This window comes from Quercus lobata, chromosome 4, assembly GCF_001633185.2.
Source record: "Quercus lobata isolate SW786 chromosome 4, ValleyOak3.0 Primary Assembly, whole genome shotgun sequence".
Lineage (NCBI taxonomy): Eukaryota > Viridiplantae > Streptophyta > Magnoliopsida > Fagales > Fagaceae > Quercus > Quercus lobata.
This window is the reverse complement of record NC_044907.1, coordinates 58,999,815-59,027,478: the sequence shown is the minus strand read 5'-3', so window position 1 is coordinate 59,027,478 and position 27,664 is coordinate 58,999,815. Positions and strand designations below refer to the sequence as shown.

Sequence of the window (27,664 nt, the reverse complement as noted above, 5' to 3'; positions counted from 1 at the left end):
TGAGTAGCTAAATTTATAATTAGGGTTGAGGATGAAACCTTGTTAAGGATTATCAGTAATATTTATGTGATTTGATTTTTCCCACAATAGTTATTCTTTAATGATTTAAATTGTTCTTGCTTCATATCAATTAACTAAGATGAGATTCTAGATATGAGTTCAATCATGTTTTTCTCATGATTTAGGATTTTTCTTAATTAATTGAATGCTTGGTTTATTAATTCTTGATTATAAAATTAGATATCTCTTGTTATTTGTCTGTCAATGGATACAATTTATGATTTGATTTTTAGAATTGGATATATCTTGTGATTTGTTTGGCTATAGATACAATTGATGATTTGGTTTTATACTTAAGAAGCGAAGAAGAACATGCTTTTGATTTTTAAAATAAGGATTTTAATGATGATATTTTCCATGATAGCAAGATTGATTTCTAGATTATCATGCAGTGGTTGGGAAAAATTAATGATCATAAATATATGCTGATATGATTTACAAGGCGGATTCCAAAACCTTAATTCCTTTCTCTTAATTGTTTACATCTTTTTATTGCTTTATATCTTTTGCTTAGTTTAACTATTTGCTTAATTTTATTATTTGCTTAGTTTATTTTATTGCAACCAACCAATTTTTATTTAAACTAGATTAGGATTAATTAGGTTAAGGTTTAATTAATTTTCCTACATTCATACAAGTCCCTGTGGGTTCGACCTCGTTCTTGTCCAACTATACTTCGTTACGGTTCGTACACTTGCGAGTATTTTAAAATTTCACAATAAGTTTTTGACACATGTCAATGGGTGTACCTGAAGAATAAAAGAGAAGAATCAATCAAAAGGCATCGGTGGAGTATCAGCTAAAGACCCTTCGAAGGTTAAGTTAGTGATAGAAGAATCTCCAATAACTCGAGAGTGCAAGAGCTAGAGAGAATTAATGTACCTCAAGAAGGGTAAGGTTTGTGGTTTATATAGTGGTAGAGAGCTGACTCGAATCTCTTGATACGAGAGAGTTTCTTTGTAGAGAGAAGGGTCCCAAGATACTCGGGATCACTTTTCCATATATAAGAGATCTGATTGTGCGGTAAGGCCTTTGGTCGTGATGTGCAAATAATTTCCATGTAAAGATGCATGGGTGGGCCCCACGCAAGCCCTATGGAATCCCTAGGGGATGGGTCGTTGGGATTGGGTATTGCCTGATCCGTCAGCCCATGGATTGATCGTCCCTTTCAGGGGGTGATCTTCCCTTTTAGGGGTTGATCATCCTTTTTGAGGGTGGTCTTCCCTTTTAGGGTTGATCTTCCCTTTCAAAGGTTGATCATCCCTTTTGAGGGTGGTCTTCCCTTATGGGGTTGATCTTCCCTTTTAGGGTTAGTCATCCCTTTTGAGGGTTGGTCGAAAAATTATCCTCGCCATTTATCAATATGGGTTTGATTTTGTTTTGTTTTTCTCATGAACTTTATGTTTGGTGTATGTAATGGTTGTGCTAGATTTTTTAATATGTTTACATATTTGGAGTTTTTTTTTTTTAAAAATACTTTTAAATAAGCAACGGAACTTTATTTTTAAAAAAATTGAGAACTTTTGGTGATAGAAATTTTTAATAAAAGTATTATTATTAATTTTTTTAAGTTGTATGATGTAGAACATTTACGTTGAAGCACATAATGCTAGCGTTGGTGTGACCCAATTATATTATGATAAATAATTTAGTTAAAAAAATTTTTGAAAACAAATTTTTTATTGGGGTAGTATTTGAAATTTTAATGATAGATTTACCAAGAACAAACTATCTTTAATCTTTAATAATTTTAGTATACTATAGTAAGTCACATGTGGAAGCAGGCTAGACGACAGTCTACCACACAGGGGTGTGGCTTAATGGTAGGAGTCCTTATTCTACACCCAAAGAGGAACAATTCGAGCGATAACCCCAGTAAAATCCGTGTGGTACACAAGGTATTACCCATTACCTTCATGTAACGTGGGGTCGATGAGCCCATACCGAAAATCTCCTTTTTTTTTATTCAGCAAAAAATTAAAAGCCTAGACGACAGTCTTAATGTGTAACACATAAACTCATAAAAGGGATGTAAGAGTTGTCCATATCCACGTGGTATAAGAGCAACCACACCAGCTCTTCTATAAATGTGTAAAATACACATTTTGATCATTTTTACACATTTTGAACCAAAAAAAAGCCTGCATCAGATCATTTAATATCGTTTAAAATCATGCAAAATTTTCAATGAGCTACAGTACCCGTGTAAATTTACACGAGCACTGTAGCCCGGTTATCCCTTAAAATATTATTATCTCTACAGTAAAATAAAAACCTCATTTTCGCTCGTTTTTTTCTCTCTCTTGTCTCTGCTCTCACTCTCACTCTCTCAGGCGCACAACACAGCTCTCTCTTTCTCTCATCTCATCAATTTTTCTTCCTCTAGCTTCCACCAATCGCCATCACCGCCGATGAGAACGAGGTCGAGCAAGCCGAGTCGTCGGACGAGTCCGTCGCTTACAACACGAACGGAGTTCTCCGATGGGTCTGTTGCTTAGAATCTCGTGGGTTTTGATCCATTTTTGGTTAAGCTTGAGGCCGACGGCCGTTGCGAGGAGGTGGCGGTGCTGCGAGGCGTCAATCTTGCTCTGGCTGGAGGCCTCGATCTCGCTCCGATCTGTTGGTTGCTGGTTTTTTTTTTTTTTTTTTTTTTTTTTTTTTTTTTTTTTTTCTGGTTTTTTGGTTGATTGTGGGTGTGGGTCGGTGGGTTTTGATCTTGATCGGCTTGGCTTTTCTAGTTCATTGGTGGGTTTTGATGATCTTGTCGCCGATTGGGTGATGATTTGGCTTGACTGGGTTTCGGGTTGGGTGGGTGATTAATGGGTTTGGGATTGAGTGGGTTTGGGCGGCGAGTGAGTTGAGAACGCCGATCAGCCTCTCCGATCCAACAATCTGTTTGGAAACGGAGACGGTGACGGAGAATTGATCGGACATGGAGGGCGAGTGGGTCAGAGTTGTTGTGATTGTGATTGTGTCGTTGTTGTGATTGTTGTTGTGGAAGATCGGTGAATCATTGTTGTTGTGATTGTTGTTGTGGAAGATCGGTGAATCAGTGGCTGGATTTTGTTGTTGTGGAAGATCGATGAATCAGTGGCCAGATTTTGTTGAAGGGTGGCTGGCTGGGGTGGGTGTGGATGGAGAAGACGAGGTGGTGAGTTTGTGCCAGAGAGAATAGGGAAGGAAATAATAAAAAAATGTAAAAAGAATAAATATTTTATTAAATAAATGTGTAGAATAGATAAACTGATGTGGGTGTTTTGTAAAAGTAGATGTGTAAAATAGAAAAAGTAGGTTTTTTCTTGTAAAATAGACAAAAAATTTGCACGAGCTGATGTAGTTGCTCTAAGGATGGGAATATGTAAAATAAAGGGACAAGGAAGGGCATATTCACTGTTCACATGGTATAAGGAGGGGCATCCTAGTGTGTAGTGTATAACTTTTTCTGTATGGTACATGACTTGTGATATATATCTTCAGTTTCTGCTCTGCTTTCTTCCTGATTTTCTCTACCAGTCATTTTTAAAAAGTAATTTAAAAGAAAAAAAAAATCATGATATCGGGAAAGACCATTCAGTTGTTTTTTTTTTTTTTTTTGGGAGAAAGACTTGGACCATTCAGGTTAGATGCTATAAATTTACCATTTGGGCCGACTAAAAAAGAAAAAACCCCCCGAGTCTTCGACCTCATATATAATAGGGGCAATTTGGTCTTTTAAAGACATTACAAACTCGGAGAGCGACGATAGCTGCCGTTGGTTTGAGAAATGAAATGAGAACCCACCGCACCGTCTGAAGTGGAAGCACCTACTATCTTTACTACCCACCCACCACGCAACGCGCAATAATAAATACACACACACACACAGTCTGAGACTGTCATTTCATTTTTGCGTGCAATTAACTCCTTTAAACCGCATTTTGCCTAAAGTTTGCTTCTACCTCACTCACGCTCACGCATTCTCTCTCTCTCTCTCTCTCTCTCTCTCTCTCTCTCACTGAGTTCCTTTGAAAGCTACATTAACAAAACCACTTCCTTTATTATTACTATTAGTATTAGCTCTCCCACTCCCACCACCACCTAATCCCAAATCTAATCCTTATTTTAATCTTGCTTACATATATATATATATATATATGTATATATATATATAAAATGTAATTGAGTCTGGAATTGATGATAGGGTTGGAAATTTGTACTGAAACAGTAATGGAAGTGGAGCAATCGAGGGCGGTCAATCCAGCCATGACCTTCGACGAGGTCTCCATGGAGCGCAGCAAAAACTTCGTCAAAGCTTTGCAGGTTCTTCACGCTCTCTCTCTCTCAGTCAGATCTGAGTTTTTGTTGTCAATTTGATCAATTTTATTGTGTTTGGAATTCTTTTTGGTTAGATTTTTTGTGTAATTTATTTGTTTACATACATACATAGAGGGCTTTTTTACCGTATGTTTGGCTAATAAGGGAAAAAAAAGGGGACAGGCTCCCCTCCCGTTTTAATTTAGATGACTGACACATAGCCTACATAAAATCAAAGGGTTGAAAAACGTTCACCTCATATTAAACTTTTTCGCTCACTTTTTTTTCTCTTCGTTGCCTCTTTCTCTGACCAAGATCATCATCCTCAACATCTCTTGCTCGCTCTCTCATTTTCCAAACTTCTTACTATCAGAAAGTGAGTTCTCAGAGATCATCATCCTCAACATTTGGTGGACTTCTGGATGGTGGCAATTTGGACTGAAGCGGTATTCAATTCCTTTCCTCAAAAAATAGAACATGAATTTTATATTTTATCTCATCAATTTTCGATGCCTTGAGTTCCCATTGTTATGACTTCTCATTTTCCCAGAAAATAAAAAAGTTCAATTAGCCTATGATAGTGTTTGCAATGAAGTAAAAAATTGTTAACAGACAAATCCAAATATGCCTCTTTCTCCGACCAACATCATTACTGACACCTGTGTCTAGATCAGAGCAAATCACTTATGAGGCTCTAACTTACAATCTCAACACAGTTTCTCTCTTTATATCACCACGCCACAACAATAGCAAATTAGCAATGGCCTAACCCCAGCTCATACCATATTCACTACCCATCAAAAGTCCCACTCCAAAAATCCATATCACCTCTGATCTAATTTTCTGCAACCATTGGCTGAAGAAAAAAAAAAAAAAAAGTCACCTGTAAGCCATTAATCACATACAGCGCCCAACCCATATTCATTCAATCAGTATCTGCAAATGCCAAAGAAACCAACTCATATCCATCTACCCAGCTGAAGGACCTCCCTATTTAGTTTCGCACTGCCACCAAACCAAGTCTTGATGCTCTCAGCCATTAATATCACCACCATTTCAGTCCAAACTGCCACCGTCCACCAAAGGATGAGGGCGATGTTGTTGATCGGCGAAAGAGGCGGATAAGAGAGAGTAAAAAGAAAACAAAGGAACAAAGAGAGGGAGAGAGAGAGAGAGAGAGAGAGAAAACTTAATATGTCATGGATGTCTTTTAACCCTTGGATTTTATGTGGGCTACGTGTCAATCATCTAAATTAAAACGGAAGAAAACAGGAGAGTTATAAACGGGAGGGGGGCCTGTCCCAAAGAAAAGGGGTTGATAATGTGGAAAATAACTCAACTCAACTGAGAGTCATATAGTTAACAGTTGTTGTTTTGTTTTCTTAGTGTTAGATTGGGAGGGTCCATTTCATGGTCTAGATTTTGTTTTCATGTGTTTAAAGGTTGGGTAAAACTTAGGAACAATACCTTAATTTAAACACATTACTGTTTAGTCCAATGAAGCAAAAACTGTGTTTTCTTTCTTCTCAAAAAAAAAAAAACCTAAGGGACCATACCTAAGTTTTGAAATGGACGCACGTTCTTCATTTTTAAAGCAATTGAAGATGTTCCTTTACTTTTTAGAGGGTTCTTCATCCCACTTTGTGCATTGTTTTTGTATGTGTTGTACAATCAATGCTTGGTGTGAGTTTTTTTGATAGGTAGATAGTTGGGGAACGCTTAATGTGAGTTGCTGCTGTGATATTTCATTGCTAAGTTTGATTTGTTTTGTTATGGATTAAAATAATGAGCATGTTGTACTAATATTGGTGGAAATTAAGAAGATTGAATGGTTATTTTGGCACTTAGCATGAGCTATAAAGTTTTCCTTGCATATATGGGACGGATGATTAGCCCCGTAATGCTAGTTTTTGCAAAAATATTGTCTAAATTCAACAAGGGAAATGAAGAGCATAGGTTTGTTATCAAAGAGAAAATGGTATAAAGGTGTATGACACATGCATATCACAGTTTTAAATATGGGGCGCAGCTTTAAAGGGATAAGTTGTAGACTGGGTCCACTGGGAGTAGATTTAAATATATTGTAAGCAATTTCGGTAAGACTTTGGTGCACTATGTGAAACAAGTGAAGAAAAAACTTGTGAACTTGTTGTGATCTTTTGAAAGAAACTTTGAAATTAGACATGCTTTTTGGTGCATAGCTGCTATATTATCCATAATATTATCATGGTTAAGATAGATGAGTGTCATAAGTGAAGAATGCATCCATGGAGAGCCAGAGATAGCGCACAAACTCAGGAAGAGATGAGGGTGAGTGAACTGGAATTGCAAGACTAATAAACCCAAATCCTATAAATTTTCTCCATAGATTTGGATGAATTTTTCTTGCATTGTAGTATTATTTTATTATTTGAACCTTCAACCTCTTGATGTTATTTAAATATTTCACTAGATAAGGCTTATTTATATTAACGTATGAAATATTCCTTTCAAGGATCTTAGAAGAATTGTTTTTTTGTCGAAAGTTTTGACTGTACTTGGAAAATTACATGCAAATAATAATTTTCTAGAAAAAGTACATAGAAAGGAGAGATAACACTATGGTTTTCAAAAGGTGATCCCTTGATCTTGCGCATTGGTTTCACAAGGACTTGTTTGGTATTACACTTTTAGTAGTTCCTTTTTGTCCAAGAAAGGCTGTTAGATTTGTTGCGATATTAACGTGTGAGTAGTGTGGTTGGTTAAATAGTGAAATCCCCCATTGGATATTAACGAGAAGAATGAATGTTTAATGTAACATAGTTGAGCTCATACCTGTAATGCTTTAAGCCGTTTGGGTCAAGAGGTGTCTCTATATGTTATATTAACTACTGAAAGAGTCTTCCCAAGGTGTTTCTCTCCCCCAACAAGTGGTATTAGAGCCAATGGTTCAAGGAAAAGTGTTCGTTAGTGGGTCCCACCAAGTAGAACGAGTAAGACTCCCATGCTCTCTCTCACCCATGGTTGAGTAAAGGTTCTACTAGGTGTGTGTTGAAGGCAAGTGTTTGTTAGTGGATCCTGCCAAGTAGAACAAGGAAGACTCCCTTGTTTTCTCATCCATATGGTTGAATAAAGATTCTACCACATGCGTGTTGGTGACTCCCATAGTTGTGTAAGGAAGACTCCCATGTTCACCCAAAGCATGATTGAGTAAAGGGCACACTATTGCTGTTGTTGATGCATGACAATTGGATTGTCAAGAAAAAGGCTTCCGTTCAAGGGGGAGACTAATTGAAGTGCCACAAGAGATTTGGTAGAAGACTCACATGTGAAGGGGGGAGATTCGTTGTGATATTCACATGAGTCGTGTAGTTGGTTAAGTAGTGAAGGCCTATATTGGACATTAATGTGGTTATATAACATAGTTGAGCTCATATGGTCATGCCGATAAGGCTTAAACCTTTTGGATTAAGTGGTGTCTCTATATGGTATATTAACTACTCAAGGAGTCTCTCAAAGGTGTTTCTCTACCCAACAGATTTGTTATTACATTTTGATATTTCTATGTGGCACAATTTCCCCAAATTGAGTTTACCAATGCCAAACATTTTTCAAGTTGGATGAGTTAAAGGTTTTATGCTAGCACAGTCTTTTTGAGTGGGCTCATTATTGGGGCTTTACTGATTTTTCGTCTCTTTCAAAGTTTATGTTTTCCCTTAGTTTATCTTTCTGATTTCCTTTTCTTTTGTTTTGCTGTTTGTTTCTTCTGTTTCTTGTTGTTCATCATCATGAACAACTTGTACTTTTCATTTTTTCTCATTAATAATAGTTCTCTAATTACCTATAAAAAAAAAAAGCATTTTTCAATCTCTCTATACATGAGTCCTGAGGAAACTCATAGTCTTTACAATTCAACTCTATGATATATATGTATACTCTTTTTAATATGCTATGTGTTAAGCCCTACCTATTTATATTACAAAGGGCAATGTAATTTTAATGTAATTTTGTCAAAAAACTTTCATCCAATTAATTATTTTCAGCGATTTCTTTGACTTCTATTGCTAAAAAGTTTTTTTTTTTTGATTATGTTAGTATTCTAATAAGTTATAATAATTTCTCTTCTGCCAATGTGGTTGTGTTGTTTGAAGCAAGTTGTTGCTTTGATTCTAATTTGTTTCATGTGCTGTTATTTCAGGAACTTAAGAACTTAAGACCTCAACTATATTCTGCTGCAGAATATTGTGAGAAGTCCTATCTTCACAGTGAGCAGAAACAAATGTAAGACTACCATTTCATTGCCATACTTCACTTAATGAACTTATTGTAAAAGTTTATTTCATCACTGAGTTATTGTGGGAGCTTATATCATTTCCACACTGCTATAATTTTATGAGAGAACCAATGACCATTTGATCATAAAGATTTGCACGATAAAGAACCAGTATTATTCCTGGACTAGATTCCTAGTTGGAGAATATGACTGGATTCTATGATATTATTCTATAAGTAGTCGGGAAGTCAAATAAGCACTGTGCAGAATCTAATAAAAACTTATATTGTGTATAATGTCTACTCAAGGCTTTTCAAAATATGCATTTGGCGAAAGTTTTTACATACATCGAAGAGTGAGACCCTACAGTGTGTGCTTCTTAAAGAAACAATGCTATTAAAATAAATAAAGGGACATAAATTAAAGCATTTGATTTATTTTGGTGTAACAGACATAAACTTGAGAAATGTTTTGGAAATTTTCGCAAATCAGATAGAATTCTAGGATTTTAGGATAGAGTTTGACACTTATATGGAACACCCAAGTAGTCTGGACATGGAAGACAAGGCTTCTTAAGTTTTTTGAAAGAAAATAAATAATATATTAATTTATAGAGGTTGCAATAAATGAAAACATGGCATAAATAATGTCTGGAGGGTGGACTATGACTAGTTTTGACTATTTGTGTTTGATGGTATATGTTGTAAGGGCGTGCTTTTTTCAAGTGCTTATTTTAAGTTTTGAGCTAATTACAAAAACATGAACAAGAACTTGTCAAAACTGTTAGATGGAGTTTGGATCATGTGCATCCTTTATTTGCTGAGACAAACAAATCATTTTGATAGTTCTGACTATTTGTGTTTGATGGTGTATGTTGTAATGTAATAGTGTGCTTTTTTCAAGTGTTTATTTTAAATTTTGAGCCAATTACAAAAACATGAACAAGAACTTGTCATAACTGTTAGATAGAGTTTGGATCATGTGCATCCTTTCTTTGCTGAGACAAACATTTTGATAATTGTGCATTAGGGTACTGGATAACCTGAAAGATTATGCCGTTCGAGCCCTGGTCAATGCTGTTGATCACCTTGGCACTGTCGCTTACAAGTTAACAGACCTACTTGAGCAGCAAACATTAGAAGTCTCAACCATGGAGCTGAATGTGTCTTGCCTAAATCAGGTAAATTCCTTGCATTAGTCTGACTGGAACACTATTATTGAGAGAATATTGAATGGTCAGAGCTGAACCAACATGATTTCCTAATATCAGAAACTTCTAATGTGTCAAACATACACGGAGAAAGAAGGAATCAGACAGCAGCAGTTGTTGGCATTCATCCCGAGACATCATAAGCACTACATTTTACCAAGTAACAAACTATGATTAGCTTCTTCTAGAATTTGTAATTAGTGTGATGAGTTTTCTAACTTATCTTTTTCCTAATTTTGGGCCTTTACCTCCATGCTAGATTCTGTCAATAAGAAGGTACATTTCAGTCCACAGATTCAGACTGATGCTAGGCAAAATCATTTTCAGGCTAGAGCTCGTCTTTACCCTTCAGGCATGTACTCCGTAGTTTTTCAGTAGGGCCATCTTGCTTTGGAGCTTCCTGTGTTGGTTTTGACATAACTTATTATTTAGCATTTATTGAATTCTGAATTACTTATCATATTGTGTTTTAAGTAGGTACTTCTGCATCAAAAACTCTTTCCTGGCATTTAGCCTCAGAAACGAAGTCTACCATGAAGGGGACCCCGCAATCTTTGAGCAGGTAACATAAAAGAGTTTTTGTATAAAGTTATAGCAGACACGGTATCTCCTTTTCCATTTGTTTACCTCTTGCTCTTAATCTTAGAAGCACTGATAATCCAAAATCCCTAGAGTATAAGTGTCTGACACATTGGACATGGGTATGGCTCAGAGAAGGTCGGAAACATGTCTGGAAATTAAATAAATATTTTGAATTTTGGATACAAGAGAGGGATACAGTTGGGACACTAGAAGGGGTATGACCAATGGCTTTATTAAAAAAAATTTCGCAAAACCTAAGTACTGCCCAACCCCACATCTCAGCCACTGGTGCATCACCATGACACTGATTGAACCTCTCTCTCTCTCTCTCTCTGGTAGCCACACAATCAACATCACGATAATCTCTCTCTCTCTCTCTCTTTCTCATGGTGGTAGCTGATGTACATAGGGGATGAGACTTCATGAAAGGGAGGCTTTATAAATGCAGTTAGCCCTTGGCCAGGAAATATATGGCAAGATGTGATACATGTGTGTTTGTTTCTTAGCTAGGGATGAAAATTTATGGCTAGAAATTATGTGTCATGGTTTAGGTAGGATTGCGGAATAGAGTATGATGTTGAAGGGTTTAAGGTAGGATAAGGTGAATAAAAGATTGAATCTTAAGGGAATTTGATGGTTCTTTGATGTTCAAATAGTAAGTTGAACGAAAAACTAAGAAAGATAAACTCTAAGCAGTCACATTGGTCCTTAAGCAATCACACTTTGGAAAAGAAGGTGAACAAAATATATATGATACTAAGCACAACACAATTGGAGTTAAATAAAGTAAACCTAAAATATTTTTTTAATAAACTAATTTTCATATTCTAGTTTTCAAGATTTGTCCTTTTTTTGTATCCATATAGTATCATTCCTGTGGTCCATATTAGTATCAGTGCTTCCTGATATTCTTAAGAGGGTATAAAAACTCTCCTTTTTATTATTCTTCCTTTCATGGTAAGAATATAACTCTCTCCTTTTTTTTTTTCTTTTCCTTTCCTTTTTCTCCCCCTTCTTTTAACTTTTGGGGTTTTGACATTTTTCTCTTTGTACAGCACTGAAGACCTAAAGATTTCTGGAAATACTTCTGGGGTTTTCCATCTTGTAGGTAAGTGGAATTAGAGTCATGCCTTGTCATATCTAGTGCAGTTTCTGTTGGGCTGTAGATGGATATACAAATGATAATACTTATGCTTTCATGCTCATATGTTTTTAGATAATGAAGAGACTATCAAGACAAAATCCTCAGCAGCTCATCTTCAGTTACCAAGTGGAGGTCCTGGTTCTAGTGCAGTTATGCAAACATTGAGTGCCACACGAAGGGTAATGTCAAAATCAACAAGAACACAGACCTGCCCAGCATTCTTTTAAGTGCATGCTTGATAATCAAAATTGAGTGATTGGAATTTTTTGGTTTGCTTGTTATTTGCTCGAGTTTCTTTAAAGTGTGTTGATTGTTTGTAATTAATCTGGTCTGGTAAGACTTGTCAGTCGTTGATCATTTAGTAATATTAAATAATATCTTTCTCAAAATCATCTTAAAAACTTTGATATGTATTAGTATTTGATAGTGCAATAACCTGCTATCTATCTTACCACCTTTCTCTTTCCCATTAATCAATGTGATTTGGATTAGGTGATAAGTTCCTCATATGTATAGTTGTCATTAATTAGGCATGAGCCTCACCAATTATTATTGGCGTGATCATTGCACATGTGTCTCAAGCAAAGATGTCAGGTAAAGTCTAAATGGGAGAATAAGAAAAAGATTTGATATGCACCCTGCTGTGCATTCTAATTTTCAGCTTTTTTCTATTGGATACTTATTACAAGCTGATAAGTGGTCTGGGTTGCTAAGTGCGGTTATGGTTTATATGCTGGCTCTATAGCAAAACTTTTCTATCATTTATGGGCTTAGTGCTGGGGCAGATTGTGTACTGAATGGATTTGCTCAGGATTTATGGGTTTTCAGTAGTCTGGGTTGGTAGGCATGGGTATGGTTGGTTTCTTTCCTGGCTTTGATGCAGTAAGCTTTATCTGTACTATCTTAGGATATTACCAGGGCAGACCAGATGGGATTTTCATGAGTAGCTCAGTTAATAAGTTGTCTGGGTGAATTAGTGTTGAGGTTATGGTTGGTTTCTATCCCAGTTCTGTAGTAGAACTATTTCTATTGTATTTGAGTATAGTGCTAGGGCAGGTGGTGATGTGGGTAGGTTTGCATGATAATCTGCATTGCAATGTATTATTAGTAGTATGTGAAATTGCTGTGGTGTAAATATCTTCGACTGAATTTGATGGCTTAGCAAGAAACTTCATCAACATTGATAGATGGTTGGTACAAAAATATCCAATCATTTAGAAGAAACAAGCAAAACATGTTTAAATATTTTGCTTTAGACTAGAAAGCACTGAGTTCAGAGTCTGGAATTTTTGGTTTGCATCAGACTGCCTCACACGGAACTGTAAAACGCTTATCGAAAGAGGGGAAAAAAATAGTGTAGTAAACAATATTTGTCAACAGTGTGGAGAATCTATTCCTTTGGTCATACATATGGGAACAGGATGCTTTCGTACAAGTTTGTTCGATTTCAGCTTGTGATTAATTAGACTCTTGAAATGGACATTGTGCAGACTTAGCACAAGAGATCATGCACATCAAGCAACTTACCCTCAGTGTATGTGAGAGCAAAACTTGTTTCTGGAGACTAGTGTTTATGTATCAATGGGCTGTATACAGTTTGAAAAAAATTATAAGCTGATCAGAATTGTTAGATTTCACCAAAGTTCTTTAGCTAAGTGTTTCTTTTTATGAAATGGTTTTAGGAAACAATTGTATGATGTAATTCTTTTACTGATTTGTATTTATGATTTTCTTTTTCCCAAAAAAGAATATATCTGAATCTGATGGAAAAGTAGAAGATTCATAGTTTCCAATGCTGTTTCTGTGTATTATCTAGAATGGATGCATTCCAAACATCAGCATGGTATTATCAGACTTTTGAGTTGGTGCAGGTGTCTTTAGAACATTAGTATTTGGCTTAAACTACAAATTTGATTGAGAGATGTTATAACTGGGCCTCTTGTTTGTACATCTATACTGTCAAGGATTTTCTTTTGTCATTGCTTTGCATACTATTGCTTGTTCTTCACTACCCCTTCCCTGATTTGATTGACGGGTGAAATTAGAAAGCTGACAGAGGTTCTCTTTTGTAGGATGCAACCGATAGTTCCAAAGCTTTAACATCATACAGGTCATTTGAAAACCGAAATCGACGTGAGATTGTACGTGTCCCTGTTCGCAGCAAAAGCGTACTATCAGCTTTCTTTGTCAAACAAAAAACACCAAAGCTGAAGGCTGGCTCTGACCCGTGAATCTTCCAAACAAATGAAAGATGCAGCCCTGCAAACCACCCTCCATTTTGTGGGCAGAATTTCCAGGAAATGTCTTGCATTGCCTGATAATGAGCTGTTTTCTTGGCCATTAGTTCGTCATTTCCCTGAAATCATATTTTACTTTTGTTGCTAATAATGAGCTAATTGTGTCTAATTGCCTGCTAATGAAGATGGGTCAGGATCTGCTTACTTGAGTACTAACCCTGATTGATGATTTCATAAATTTCTGTGCAGAATATGTAAGTTCTAAGCAACTGGCTGCAATTTATCACCGTTCATACACTTGTACAGGGCGAAAATGGCCAACTGGCCTTAAAATTGTAACTATCTAGTTAATAGGCGCCGTTTAGAAACATATTTTGTTTATAGCATCTCGAGTCTTAAAGACTCGATTTTGGACTTCAAAATCGAGTCTTTGAGGCTCGATTTTGGACTTCAAAATCGAGTCTTTGAGGCTCGATTTGTATGCTTACACCAGTTCTGATATGGCACTTTGTCCACATGGGTGTCCACCTGGAAATCGAGTCTCTAAGACTCGATTTCAAACCCAAAATTTAAAAAAAAAACACTAAGTCGCTACGCAGATCAGAAACCCAAAATTTTTTAAAAAAAACACCAAGTCTCTACGTAGATCAGATCAGAGCAGAGGAGATCAGATCAGAGGGAGAGAAACAGAGAACCTCACCAGCGCGGCCAGGGGCTCGCGCCGGCCAGCGTCGCGCGCGGCCAGCGTCGCGCGCGGCCAGGGGCTCGCTCGACCCAGGCCGCGCGCGAGCCTCAGGCCGCGCGCGAGCCTCAGGCCGCGCGCGAGCCTCAGGCCGCGCGCGAGCCTCAGGCCGCGCGCGACCCAGGCTCGCGCACGAGCCCCTGGCCGCGCGCGACCCAGGCTCGCGCACGAGCCCCTGGCCGCGCGCGAGCCTCAGGCCGCGCGCGAGCCCCTGGCCGCCTGGGTCGCTGGTCAGTTTCTGATCATGCCGCGCGCGCCTGGGTCGCCGATCTCGATCTTCTCTCCCTCTCTGTTTCTGGTTTTCTTTTCTTTTTTCTTTTTTTTTTTTCTCTGGGAAATCCTCTGATGCCCTGGTGTTTGGTTTGAGCGAGATATATAGGGCTTAGAAATCGAGTCTTAGAGACTCGATTTCTATGTAAATGCCATCTGGCAGTTCTGCCACATCAGAGTAGATCCAAGCTACAAATCAAGCCTCAAAGACTCGATTTTAAAGACCAAAATCGAGTCTTTTAGACTCGAGATGCTATAAATAAAATATGTTTCTAAACGGCGCCTATTAACTAGATAGTTATAATTTTAAGGCCAGTTGGCCATTTTGGCCCACTTGTACATGTAAGATGGTTGTAAAGTTACTGTAAAAACCTTTTTATGTCAATAAGGCTGGATGATGGTGGCGTCTCCTTTTTTTTTTTTTTTTGGAGAAAGATGGTGGTGGTTAGGCATTTATAGTGCTGCTTCAACTATATTCAGATCTTGCACTGGAGACCAAATTCTTGGAACCTGTGCCCAGAACATAATAAAATGGCTTGATATGTTGAAAACTTTAGTCAATAATATGAAAGCTTGCCAGTTTGTAGGTGTGATTTCTGCAGGTTTGCTTCGCCCTTCTTTAGACCAGCTATGCTCCGTGTGGATTACTCTCAAGTGGATTACCTTACCTTTTGGTGCGTATCATACCAGAAATTGGTATGACCTAGAATGTATTGGATAAAAAACAAACGTTAAACTGGTATGAATCCCCCTAGAATGTATTGGATAAAACACAAACGGTATAGTTGGATCTCGGAGGTTTGAAAAATTGTTCATAAACAAATAAATTAAAAAATTAAACCAAATTTACACTTGTTATACATAATCTTATTTTTATTGATTTACTTGGCTTTTAAAAATAAGCAAGTTTATTTGTTTGGGAACAATTTATTTATTTATTTATAAAATTTTAACTTATTTTTAGATCTTTTATTCAACTATCATAGACTTTATAGCTCAATTGGTAAAGTATTGTAGATAGACTTATATTAGACCCGCAAATAGTGAGAAAAATAAATAAGTTGGCTTATAACTACATCCTAAACTGGCACTAAATTACCCTTCCTATTGATAAGTTTACTTAGATACTTTTTTTTTTCCCTTTCTTTTATAGCATTATTTGTAGCAAGAATCACCCAAAATAGGAGAGAGGCTCCAAACCAAATCTTCTTCCCCCTTGTCATCTCCTCTTGATGTTGCCTCATACCACCATCACAGCATCACACTCCTATAGAGAGGTTGGTTTATCTCTCTCTCTCTTTATATAGTTTGAAAAATCGAAGCAGATAAATTGATTCAATTCTTGTGTTAAATTAAAATGAATGGAACAAGGAAAAAATATTTTGTATCAAATGATACAATGTCATTTGTATCAAAATCTAATAAATGAGAGATTTGTGTGTAAAAATAACTACCTACTAACACTAATTGTTAGTAGATTAGTTATTTTTTGCTGACATGTCTCACACTTAATGGATTTTAATACAAATGACATGGTATCATTTGATACCTAATACCTTGCTAGTATGGTATTTTGCTAAGCATCATGTTAACGGGTGCCCTTAAGACAATTGTTAATAAACCATAATAAAAAAGTTTTGATACCACTTTTATGAGAAATATAAAAAGCTGTTAACAACATTTATTATCTTATCATTCTCTCAATAAAATGTTATCAAATGCTCTTAGGGTATTGGTTAACATTTCCCTTTTGCTAATTACCATGTTTATTATAACTAGATAGTCATTGTAAGTTTTTTCATAGTTTATTAGTTAGGGTGAATTTTCTTTTGTAAATAACCAAAAGATTTTTTTTTTTTTTTTTTTAAAGTAAACAAATACCCAAGCCTTAAATAAACTGTCAAACAAATTAGACATTACATTTATTCGGGTTGTTCTACAGTACCTCCTATTTTTTTAGTGGGTATAGTACCCACTAAAATCTTGATCGTCAATTCTAATGCTTTTAATCTAAACCGTATATTTAAGTTTAGTGGAAAACCAATTATTGGTAAAGCATCAATCAAAAGAGAAAAAATAAAAAATAAAAAAATTACCGGCAAAGCAAGTTACCGTATAAAAAAAAAAAAAAAAAGAGACCCAAATCATCTTTGCTCTCATGTTCTCTGAGGTTTTCTTTGGTTGGGGAGATGGAAAAGTAGGAGGTAGAAAATAATGAGAGGATTGAAAAGATTTAGTTTCCCCTCGTGTGTGTTTGGTTGGAAGGATGGAAACGTGGAGAGGTGGAAAACTCTTTTGTTTGGTTGAGAAGAAAAATAAAATGATGGAAAATATAGTTTGTACAAATTTACTTTTATGCCCCTATTAGATAAAACCTTCTCTTTATTTTTGATGATGTGTGAAATTAGTAGGCTAAATGCTCCAAACTTCAACGGTAGTTAGAAGACTTGAAAAGGAAGAAAGAGACTAGGGTGAACTGGCCAAGGACCCTCCAACGTTTAAGTCAAATTTCTCTCTAGATCTCAAGTATAGTAAGTTGATGAATAGTAGAACATACCTTAATCTGGTGAGATTGGGTCCTTTTAATAGAGAGTTTGGAGTGGGTTTACTTGTTAGGTGCCATTAACATCATGGGAGATGTGTGGACTTAGTGGGGAGAGTGGAGCGAAATTTTGGAGAATTCACCCCACACACCGAACTATAGAGGATCGTGGTCTAACCATTTGTGATCAGTGGAAAACTTTTAAAATTTTACTGAGTGTTTATTGATCATCCATACCTTCTCATGATGTGGACAACTAGAATCTCTTTGGACGACTAGTAACATGCATGGAAGTCCTTATTTCATATTTGTGGTGCACACTTCTCCTTTCTCCTTTTTGAAGATTGTCTAGGACATCATTGGTCTTGGATGACCCTTATGGATGAAGACTACTTATTATGGATCAGCATCCCCCTTGTTCACAGGTCGTCCATGCCCTTGTCAAGTATGCCTTGTATTGTTGTTGTTGTTATTGTTGTTGTTGTTGTTGTTGTTTTTTTTTTTTTTTTTTTTTTTTTTTTTTTTTTTTTTTTTTTGTCTTGTGGCACTCTTTGATTCGTTGATAACTTGAACATGTGGCATCGTGGATTACATTAGTTTTTCTTGGTAGAGATGGTGCCATGTGGCTTTTGTGAATGGTTGAGGGATTGCGTCACTTCGTTCTTTAGACAATCTTGACATGTGGCGCCTCACGATTGAGTTATGTCGCTTTAGCGACACACTTGGTTGCCTATAACTAGCCCAATACCTAACTTGCCCTTCTCACTTTCTCAAATTTTATATTCTAACACTCTTGCCTTAGTTAGCACCTTCCTTCCATCTTTAGTCTTCTTCGTCTAACATCAAGAATCATTTCCTTCTTGTCTATAGGTTTTCTCTTTAGAATTTCTTTATAAATGGCTGAAAATTTGTTTTCCAGCAATAGGGATGAAAGGGAGATAAATGAGTATTATGATAATAGTAGTAGTAGTTCAAGTACTAGTAGTGGGCATAGTGAATCCACAATGAGCAATCCTTTTTTTGGGGTTCCTAGGATTCCTTTGGAGGTCTTCCAGGAAGAGATGAGAAGAAGGATGGCATCTGGATTATCTGCCATCCATCTTTTGCTCCCTTATCTATCCCTTTGTCCATTCCACCCCCTTCTCAACCAATGAATGATGTCATGGTCTATTGTGCTTTGAACGTGCTGTCTGTAATAGACGCGAAAAAATTGCACAAACTTAGGGGCAAGTATCAGATCCCCAATGATGTGCACACTCGTCTTCCTGCTGTTAAGGAACGGTGCTGTACTCCCAATTCTCCAAGGCTAGGTGTGTACGAGGTTTACTTATTATGCAGTGTTAGATTTCCATTGAATGCTTTTGCTAGAGAAGTTCTTCATAGGTTATGTATTGCCCCCAACCAACTTAACCCCAATGGTTGGAGAATCATTATGGCAATGCAAGTGTTATGGAGGGAAGTTTTTGAGGGGAATCATCCTCTTACAATGGACGAGTTCCTTTACTGTTATAAACCTTCTGAAATCAACCAATGCCTTGGTTTTATCAATTTTCGACTAGAGATTCCAATTGTAGGATGATAAGGTCTGTTCTCACATCTGATTGGGAATGGAAGAAAGAGTTCTTTTTTGTTTCTAGGCCATGGGCTAGTGACCCCATCGAGTTTGGTAGGGGCACGTTCCCTCCTTTGGTTAGTGCTTGGGTTCATCTTTGTCCAGAGGATATGTAACCTTCTTTTGACTCGTCTACTCCTTATTCTTTTTTTTTCTTTTTCTTTTTTCCTTTTTGCAATTGTAACTCATCTAGTCTTAAATAACCTTTACCTAGATTGGATTCAACGGGCTCGTTCTTTTCATGATAGTTGTTTTCTTTCCTTGGTAATTGTCGATGCCTTACAGCTGCTCAACCACCCATCGCGGCGACGCTTGGGCGCATATATGTGTATCTCGGTGCGAGAATATGGAGGTGTGTCGTACCTCGGGTGTGTGATTGGAATATGAGTCGATTTTAAGGATATTACTAAGGGTAAGTGAAGTCGCCACCAATCATTGGGTTTTTGCTAAAGTGTGATTGGTCACCTGACTCTATTTGATTTTATTATCGATCCTAGGCTGAGAAAAATGTTGTTTTCCTAATCTAATGCAGATGGGCAAAAAATCTTGATTCTTGAGTTCGGAAGTTTGGTTACGTATGGGGAAGGTGTTAGGCACCCCACAACACCTGTCTGAAGATAGTCCTTTGTTTTGGTAAAATCATAATTTTTAGACATTGGTAGTTGAAAACAAGCTATTGGCATTAGCTTTTGGGGCTTTAATTGTGTTGGGTTTCGACGTTTGGTTTCAAAATTGGTGTGGTCTCGATTGATGCTTCGCAAGTGTGTTTGAAGTCGCTACCAAATTTCCATGACGAAAATTTGGCAGCATTTCACCTTATTTTCGTGGTGGAAATCCGAAAATTCTTCACCTCAGATGCGTCATAGCACGCCGAACGCTATTCTCACCAAGCTTTTGACGTGAGAATATGGCAATGGGGATGCCCCTTTTTTCACGTAGAAAATCCGGCAGAGTTTCACGTTTAGTGCGCTATGGCACACCGGTAGGGTTTTAAGTATGTGTATATGGCGCATATTGACATTCTCACATCGTGACAAGCCGAAGCCCTCCAAAGTGTTAGAATATGTTAATACATGTCGCATACACAGGGAAACCAATGTCACTTGGTGACATGGATCAAGACAATCACACCACAATGGTTGTGCACACAATATAGCTTGAATATGCACCTACAACAATTACCTTAAGTGCATACCCATACTACAAGGTCAAGAGCTCTCGTGACTAGAGAGAGTCGCTCACGTAGCCACGAGAGTCCATCATACATAGTGCACAACCACCCACACACAGGTAGGAAGATATATATATATATATCTATATATATATATACATGCATCATGCACAATGCTACCACATAAAGCGAGAAAATAAACTAGACATTGCCAACGTTCCAAGGGTATGGCCTGGCAAGGTACAGGAAATGTAAAATAGACATTGCCATACCTAGGGAACACGGTCCAAGCAAGGAGCAAGAAAATAAAACCATACATGGATAGGGACCCAAATACATGCTTTAGAGAAGGGACTTAAAGAGAGAGAAGGAGAAGACCTCTCTAGAGGGGCTAGGCCCCCTAATCTACTGATCATTGCCCTTTGTGGGCTTGCATCCTTGCCCTTTTTGCTCGTGCCTTGGAAGTCACGCCCTTGCTCCAAGTGTCCTCGCTTCATGTGTGTACATGCAAAGACAAAAAGAAACAAACAAAAGGGAAAGCATGCTAAAGACAAGCTAGGGAAAGATGCCAAACAGGGGCAAACAAACATGTGAAGCATATGAAAGAGCAAACAAACATGTTATCAGACAACAGGGAGTGTCCTAGGAGGAAAAATGTAGGTTTGGATCAAATGTCCATAGCTCCATTGGATTGAAGTATGGACAACACACAGACTCATGCATGAATATGTAGACAAGCGTGCAAAGAAAGCATAGAAGCAAAGAAAGCCAAACAGGTGGCACAAAGCAAGCAAGGCAAGCATATCAACATTGCACGGGGTGGAGAAAGGGGTGAATCAAGCACACCGACACCACAGAGGTGTATCTCACAAGTGGTCACATCCAAACAAACCCTAGGAAGGACAAATGCAACCACACAAGCACGAGCCCACGGAGGGCACAAAGCATGGCAAAGCCTAGATCTAGAGAGCCTAACATGTAGAGAAAGGTGTGAATCAAGCACACCGACACCACGGAGGTGTATCTCACAAGTGGTCACATCCAAACAGACCCTAGGAGGGATGAATGCAACCACACAAACAAAAGCCCACGGAGGGCACCAAGCATGGTAAAGCCTAGATCTAGAGAGGCTAACATGTAGATAAAGCATAGAAGCAATAAAGCAAACATAGACATGCAAAGGAAATTATCCAAACCCTTTAATATAGGCCTAGGTGTATGGATGTAGGCCTAGACCATGGGATCTAGATCTACACCCTACCGAAAGGGCTAAAAAGCAAGAAAGAGAGATATCAAGGGACAAAAAGGGCTAAAGGAGCGCATGGCATAACAACCAACATAGATCTAAGGACATAAGCATGGCATGAAGCACATAAACACATATATCTAAGCATAGGGACATAGGTCTGAGCACTAACATGTAGATCTAAGCAAAAACATGGCAATAACACATAGGCATGTAGATCTAAGCATAAATATGGAAAGGAGCCTAAAACATGTGCATCTAAGCATAAACATGGAAAGTAGACATTTCCTAGCCCAAGAAGGCTAGGCCAACAACATCAAAGTGATAAATCATGGCAAAAATCAAGGAAACATGCTATAAAAGCTATAAAGACATGCTAGGAAGCAAGAACATGCTAGGAAAAGCAGTAAAAGCCTATTATTAAGCAAGAAAAAGCTAGAAAAAGCTATAAAGAGAAATAGGTGCGGATTGTAGCTAAAAAGCAACATCCATACCCATAAACCTTAAATCCAAGGTATGGAATCAAGGAGAGGAAGATTAGGTGCAAGAACACTACCATGAAGATTGTAGAGAAAAGATGAGAATCTAAGGTGTTTGAAGGTGTTTTGATATGCTTGGATGTGTTTGGGAGAGAAATAAGAGAGAGAAGAGAAAGAGAATCTACCCAAAACTTCCCAGAAATTTTTTTTTTTTGCAAAATGAGGGGTCTGGGGGTGTTTATATTGAAAAAGTGACCCTTCAGCTGCTAGCGCACCTTGTAGGGCTACTGGCTAGCTTGCTGAATATCAGCAATTCTAGCCTTATCTTGGTTCAACTTTGGATGCATATTTGAAGGCCTTCCTGGACTCGGATTGAGCCAATCTTGGTGTCCTTGGAAAGCTCTAGATGTCTAGTTTGTAGAAAAAATGAAGGAATTGAAAAACCAATAGTCGAATCAAAAGTTATGGTCTCGGAAAGCGTGCTAACACGCTTTTTACAGTTTTCTAGATATCTTAACCGTTTTAACTCCGATTTCAACCCATGAATAGTCATTGGAAAGGGAATTTGATAATCTTCACAACGACATTGGTCCTAACCCATTCTGGTATTCAAATCATAGTTAGGGTTTTTGGTGCCCTTAAAAGTCAACATCGGGTCAAAGTTGGTCAAAGTTGACAAAAATCATCGAGTAGCTCGAATTTGATATAGAAGTATGAAAAATGTTGTTTTTGGATGATTTTGACCCAATTCGACTTTCGTTCAACCCAGGGTTGGCCAGGGGTATTTTGGTCAATTTGACTTGAAATGACACTTCGAGTGCTTCGATGCCTGAACGGGTTGTGCCACGACAATCTAGATGTTTTCGCGGCCCTATGGTGAATAGATAATATTTTTGGAATTTTTGGGGTACGGTATGCAAATCAAGGGCGGACAAAATACGGTGTCTACAGCTACCCCTTCTTTATCTGATATCTCAAGTGCAATGAGAGGTGTTGAATAAGGAACGTGATTGCGCATTTTGTTGCCCCAAAATTGTGTTCGGAAACTGCATTGTTCATGGGTTGAGACCGGTTTTACTTGACACGTTTGAGCTGCTACAGCTGATCCGGAAAATTTTCTGACTTGGTCTTTGACATTGGGCAAGAAACTCTGGTTTTTTTTTTTTTGGTTAAAGGTCAACCAGTCAATGTTGACCGGCGGCCTTTGTAGGTGCGTCGGGCAGACCCAACGACCTTTCAAGGTGCGCCGAGTAGCCTAGTCCATACAGGGCCTTATAAAGTGGTCCCAAAGCCTCATTTTGAACATTCTGACTTCATTTCTCTGAAATTTCAATTCTAAAAAGTTCTCTGGAGCAAATCACGGTCTAGCGGGTCTAGCTTTCAGCTTCAATCCACAGCTTTAGTCTCCAGTTCTACACTGAGGTCAGTGTATGTCTTCTTTTTCTTTTTATTTTCTGCAAGTATGTTAGTAGTAAAGCAAGTAGGAAAGCATGCTAGCACTTATTTTATTTTTTGCATTTTTGCATATATGTTTTTATTTTATTTTATTATTTACACCATGATGCTGTTGGAAAACTTGCATATGTTTGATGCTATGAAAACACATGGGACACTAACCAGATTAAATGAAAAGCTAGGTAAATATGAGAGACTATGAATGATAAGGATGGAAAATTTTGAGAGGATTGAAAATGTGAAAATAGTGCGATTTTGAGTGAGGGTAGTTTTGGAAAACATAGGATTAAATGGTTGCGGCCGAATCTAAATCCTAGTGAGACTAAACGGTCGTGGCCGAATTTGAATCTTGGTGAGAGGTTGTTAGGATTAAACGATCGCGACTGAATCTGAATCCTGGTGAGACTAAATAGTCGTGGCCAAATCTGAATCTCGATGAGAGGCTACTAGGATTAAACGATTGTGGCTGAATCTAAATCCTGGTGAGACTAAACGATAATGGCTGAATCTGAATCTCAAGATAGGCTGCTAGGCTTCAACGATCTGGCCGAATCTGAATCTTGCTGAGACTAAACGGTCATGGTCGAATCTGAATCTCGAAGAGAGGCTGCTAGGATTAAACTGTCATGGCCGAATCTGAATCTCAAGATAGGCTGCTAGGATTCAATGGTCATGGCTGAATCTGAATCTTGCTGAGACTAAATGGTCGTGGCCGAATCTGAATCTCGAAGAGAGGCTGCTAGGATTAAACTGTCGTGGCCGAATCTAAATCTTGTAAAGACTAAACAGTCGTGGCCAAATTTGAATCCCAAGAGAGAGGTATTTTGAAAAATATGATATTTTTTAGGCAAAAGAGATAGGATTAAACGGTCATGGCTAAATTTGAATCCCAAGAGAGAGGTATTTTGAAAATTTTGATATTTTTGAAAAAACATGATATTTTGGTATGAACATGCTTGACTTGTGTTAGGCAGTAGGGTTAGACACATTTACCTGTTTACTTGCATCGCCAACTGCTTTTGGGCTTACTAACCAATCTTGGATTTGCTTTCGCAGGTATGTCTCGAGGACTAGATCCAACGGTGCTCGCAAGAAGGTTCCCGCCATTGTTTCGTCTCAAGTTGATTCGTCTAGCAGTGGTGACGATATTGTCTCAATTAGTCTTCAGCTTACACGGAATCTTCAGAGGCGCTTTGATCGAGGCAGTGATGACCCTACGCCTTCTGGAGGCATTCATATAGCACACTACACTAGGAGTCGGTGTTCTGTGGAGATGGCCTGTGCCTCGTCTCAGTCCCGCACAAGTTCAGGAGGCGGCTCTTCATTGTTCCCTCGAACTGAGGAAGGAAGAGGCCCAAGGGACGAGGAGCTAGAGGAGGAGCTCATGTTTGATATTGATGCTGACTTGGTGGCCCTTGATGGGGCTAGGCCAGGTCCAAGTCCAGGTGCTCAGAGGCGTTGAGGCCGTACTCTGAGGTTTCCACTTGGTTTGTCCGGGGTTGAGGCTTATACCAGAGAGATCGATCACGATATAGTTGACACTCGTCTTCAGCATATCTAAAGAGGCATCCTTCTACTTAGACTCAGAAGGCTCAAGTATGTTCCCTTTTCTCTTTCAATTGTCAAATCTAAATGTGTAGATATACATGCTAACTAGTAGTTTTTTCCTAATTTCGAGCACAAGCCCTTGACAAGATTTGCGGTTGGGGATCTTGGTCTTCACTCCTTCTATGCATATTCGACCATAGGATGAATGCACGCTATTGTGGCTTCTTGATTGAGTAGGGCTTTAAGGAGTTCCTACAGATTCCCCCTTATTCTATACGGCATGCAATATCGGAGACTCTGGTGTAGCGATTTCATGCAAAGACTGACACCTTTTATTTGAGTTTTGGGGAGTATGTAGCCCTTCCCCTCGACTGGACAGCTATTCTAGGCCTTAGATTCGGGGGGTATCCTTTCCCGTCTAATCTTATAGATTTTGCTACTGTGAGGGCGTTGTTGGGTATTCATTATCCCTTTACTCTGGCGAGGCAACAGTATTTTGGGCCTACCGAGGAGCCTTAGATCTATATGGAGTGGTTGAGAGAGAGCATACCTTGGGCAACCGAGCCTAATAACATTGTTCTCAGGCGGTTCTTTTTCTATTTCATCGGCAGTTGCCTGTTTGGCAACAACCGGTCAATGCTAACTTGTAAGCTGCTAGGAGCCATGAGAGTAGTGCTGGATATTGGGGCCTACGATATGGGGGACCCTTTCTTATGGATTCTTTATCTCTTTCCTAAGGCAGGCTTCGCGATATGGCTTTTCAGAGCCTCGAGGGTTGCTAGCAGGTTTTGACATACTAGGCATACGAGTATATCCCAGCTATGTGCCCACAGTATACCAGCCTATCTTCAGAGATTTATCTTAGGGCGTATACTTGGTCCCTTTGCGAGATCACCAGAGTTATCTTAACACAACTGTCCATTGGCGGCACTACATTGGATTGTCTCACCTGGGGTGAGATACTTAACCATCCTTATGATGGGCAATTGTTGGCTAGGCGTGACATTACCTAGGCTATGGCTGAGTTGCGGGCACAGTGCTAGTTTTAGGCTTTGTCAAGCTAGAAGTTCTTTTTGGCCAAGAGGGCCTATCATCAAGTTATGCTAATCTTTAGAGTACCCAGGGACCCTCCTCAGGAGCTTTCGCATTTTGAGATGACGTTGGATGATCCTGACTATATGACAATCTCCTTCAACAGTTTTGTCACTGGGGACACTGTCTACTTCACTTGGTTCTTGCAGTCCTCAACCGAACCCATTATGGATGATTGCCCTGTGAGTGGGGGTAGAGTGCTTGGTGGCATAGCACGTGCTTGTTGGGCTTTAGAGGCCTACTTGAGGTTACAGGTAGATACCCTTCAAGTTCGGGTGAGAGATCTTGAGGGCGCTGCTACCACCAGAGAGGGGTACATACAGGAAGAGATTGCCAGATTGCTTGCTTAAGAAAGGGACCAATGGCAGAGGGAGAAGGAGGCCTACATCGTTGCCGCTGAGAGAGAGAGAGAGAGGGGTCAGCTACAGGTTGAGATAGGCCTACTTTGCGGGTACATCAGTGTTCTGATTAGCGAGATGAGGGGACATAGGATGCTTGTACCTCCTACACCTCATATTCCTAGTAGAGATCCTCCCATTCGCCATCAAAGTACATGCTTGCTCCTCCCAAACCAGCCGATAGTTGGGGATATACCCCTTTAGATGATTAAGCTCGTGGCCCTGTTCTAGGATATGTCCTAAATTCTCCGGTAAATCGGGCCGGTCCTTCTACGGGCCCCGCTGTAGGCGATAATGCCGACGATGGCAGTGCTAGGTGCTTTGCTAATGATGCCGTTAGAGATGATGACTCCCCTTAGGCCAGCCATTGTTGTTGTATCATAATGATGTAACCCCTGCGCGGGCATGTTTTTCTCATTTTTCTATATTTTGTAGACATTGTTGTATTTTTTAGACATTGCCCCTTGGTGGGCCAGATATGTATATATTAGACTGCCTCTCAGTAGGCTTGGACTGTATGTATTATATTGCCCCTTAGTAGGCTCTGATGTATGATATTGCCTCTCGGTAGGTTCCTAATGTATGTATGGGCATTGCCTTTTGGTAGGCCGTACATGTATATTTCTAGATATTGCTTATTGGTAGGCTCCTGATTTATCATGAACATTGCCTCTTAGTAGGTCTTACATGTATGTTTCTGGATATCGCCTGTTGGTAGGCTCAAATGTGTGATGAACATTGCCTTTCAGTAGGTCTTACATGTATGTTTTTGGATATGGCCTGTTGGTAGGCTCTTGATGTATGATTGAACAATGCCTCTCGATAGGTCTTACATGTATGATTTTGGATTTCGCCTGTTGGTAGACCCTTGATGTATGATTGAACAATGCCTCTCGGTAGGTCTTACCTATATGATTTTGGATATCACCTGTTGGTAGGCTTAAATGTATAATTTGACATTGCCTCTTAGTAGGTCTTAACTTTATGTTTCTGGATTTTAGCATTTTAGAGTTGGTCGCACCATTGTGGTCACTTTGCATTGCACTGTACTTTCATGGATTTATCAATAGAATCTGATGTTAATTGATTTGCTGAGGGACATAGAGAAAGGAAAGACCACGTAAAATAACTTCCCTAGTGTAGGTTTTATGTGGTTCTTATCATGAAAGGAAAGGTTCCTGGCGGGATGGACCCGTTTCTTGAGCATATCTATTAACAAACTGAACCGCGCAAAATAAACTGCCCCAGTGTAGGATTTTGCATGGTTCTAAAATGATCGACCGACTTGAAGTGGGATTAGAATCACACTAAGGATATGGGTTCCATGATAA

General features: G+C 38.7%; 1 protein-coding gene across 2 annotated transcripts; it reads left to right on the top strand.

The window, feature by feature from the left end:
- The first annotated feature begins 3,804 nt into the window (after nucleotides 1–3,804).
- On the top strand, nucleotides 3,805–14,076 carry LOC115986624 (protein ABIL1). Of its 2 annotated transcripts, none has more exons than XM_031109831.1 (9): nucleotides 3,805–4,359; nucleotides 8,531–8,613; nucleotides 9,635–9,785; nucleotides 9,876–9,975; nucleotides 10,075–10,167; nucleotides 10,293–10,377; nucleotides 11,453–11,505; nucleotides 11,614–11,720; nucleotides 13,614–14,076. In XM_031109831.1, the coding sequence occupies exons 1-9, from the start codon at nucleotides 4,234–4,236 to the stop codon at nucleotides 13,770–13,772; spliced, it is 957 nt and encodes a 318-aa protein (XP_030965691.1). In that variant the 5' UTR covers nucleotides 3,805–4,233; the 3' UTR covers nucleotides 13,773–14,076. The 2 variants fall into 2 exon arrangements, with proteins under 2 accessions (XP_030965691.1, XP_030965692.1); XM_031109832.1 differs by lacking the exon at nucleotides 3,805–4,359 and adding an exon at nucleotides 4,638–4,799.
- Nucleotides 14,077–27,664: the final 13,588 nt, after the last annotated feature.

Excerpts from the sequence above, each read along its gene's own strand:
- LOC115986624 (XM_031109831.1), top strand. The coding sequence starts at position 4,234 with ATGATAGGGTTGGAAATTTGTACTGAAACAGTAATGGAAGTGGAGCAA. Across the intron at positions 9,786-9,875 it reads ATGTGTCTTGCCTAAATCAG|AAACTTCTAATGTGTCAAAC; the intron begins GTAAATTCCTTG and ends TCCTAATATCAG. Across the intron at positions 11,506-11,613 it reads TGGGGTTTTCCATCTTGTAG|ATAATGAAGAGACTATCAAG; the intron begins GTAAGTGGAATT and ends ATATGTTTTTAG.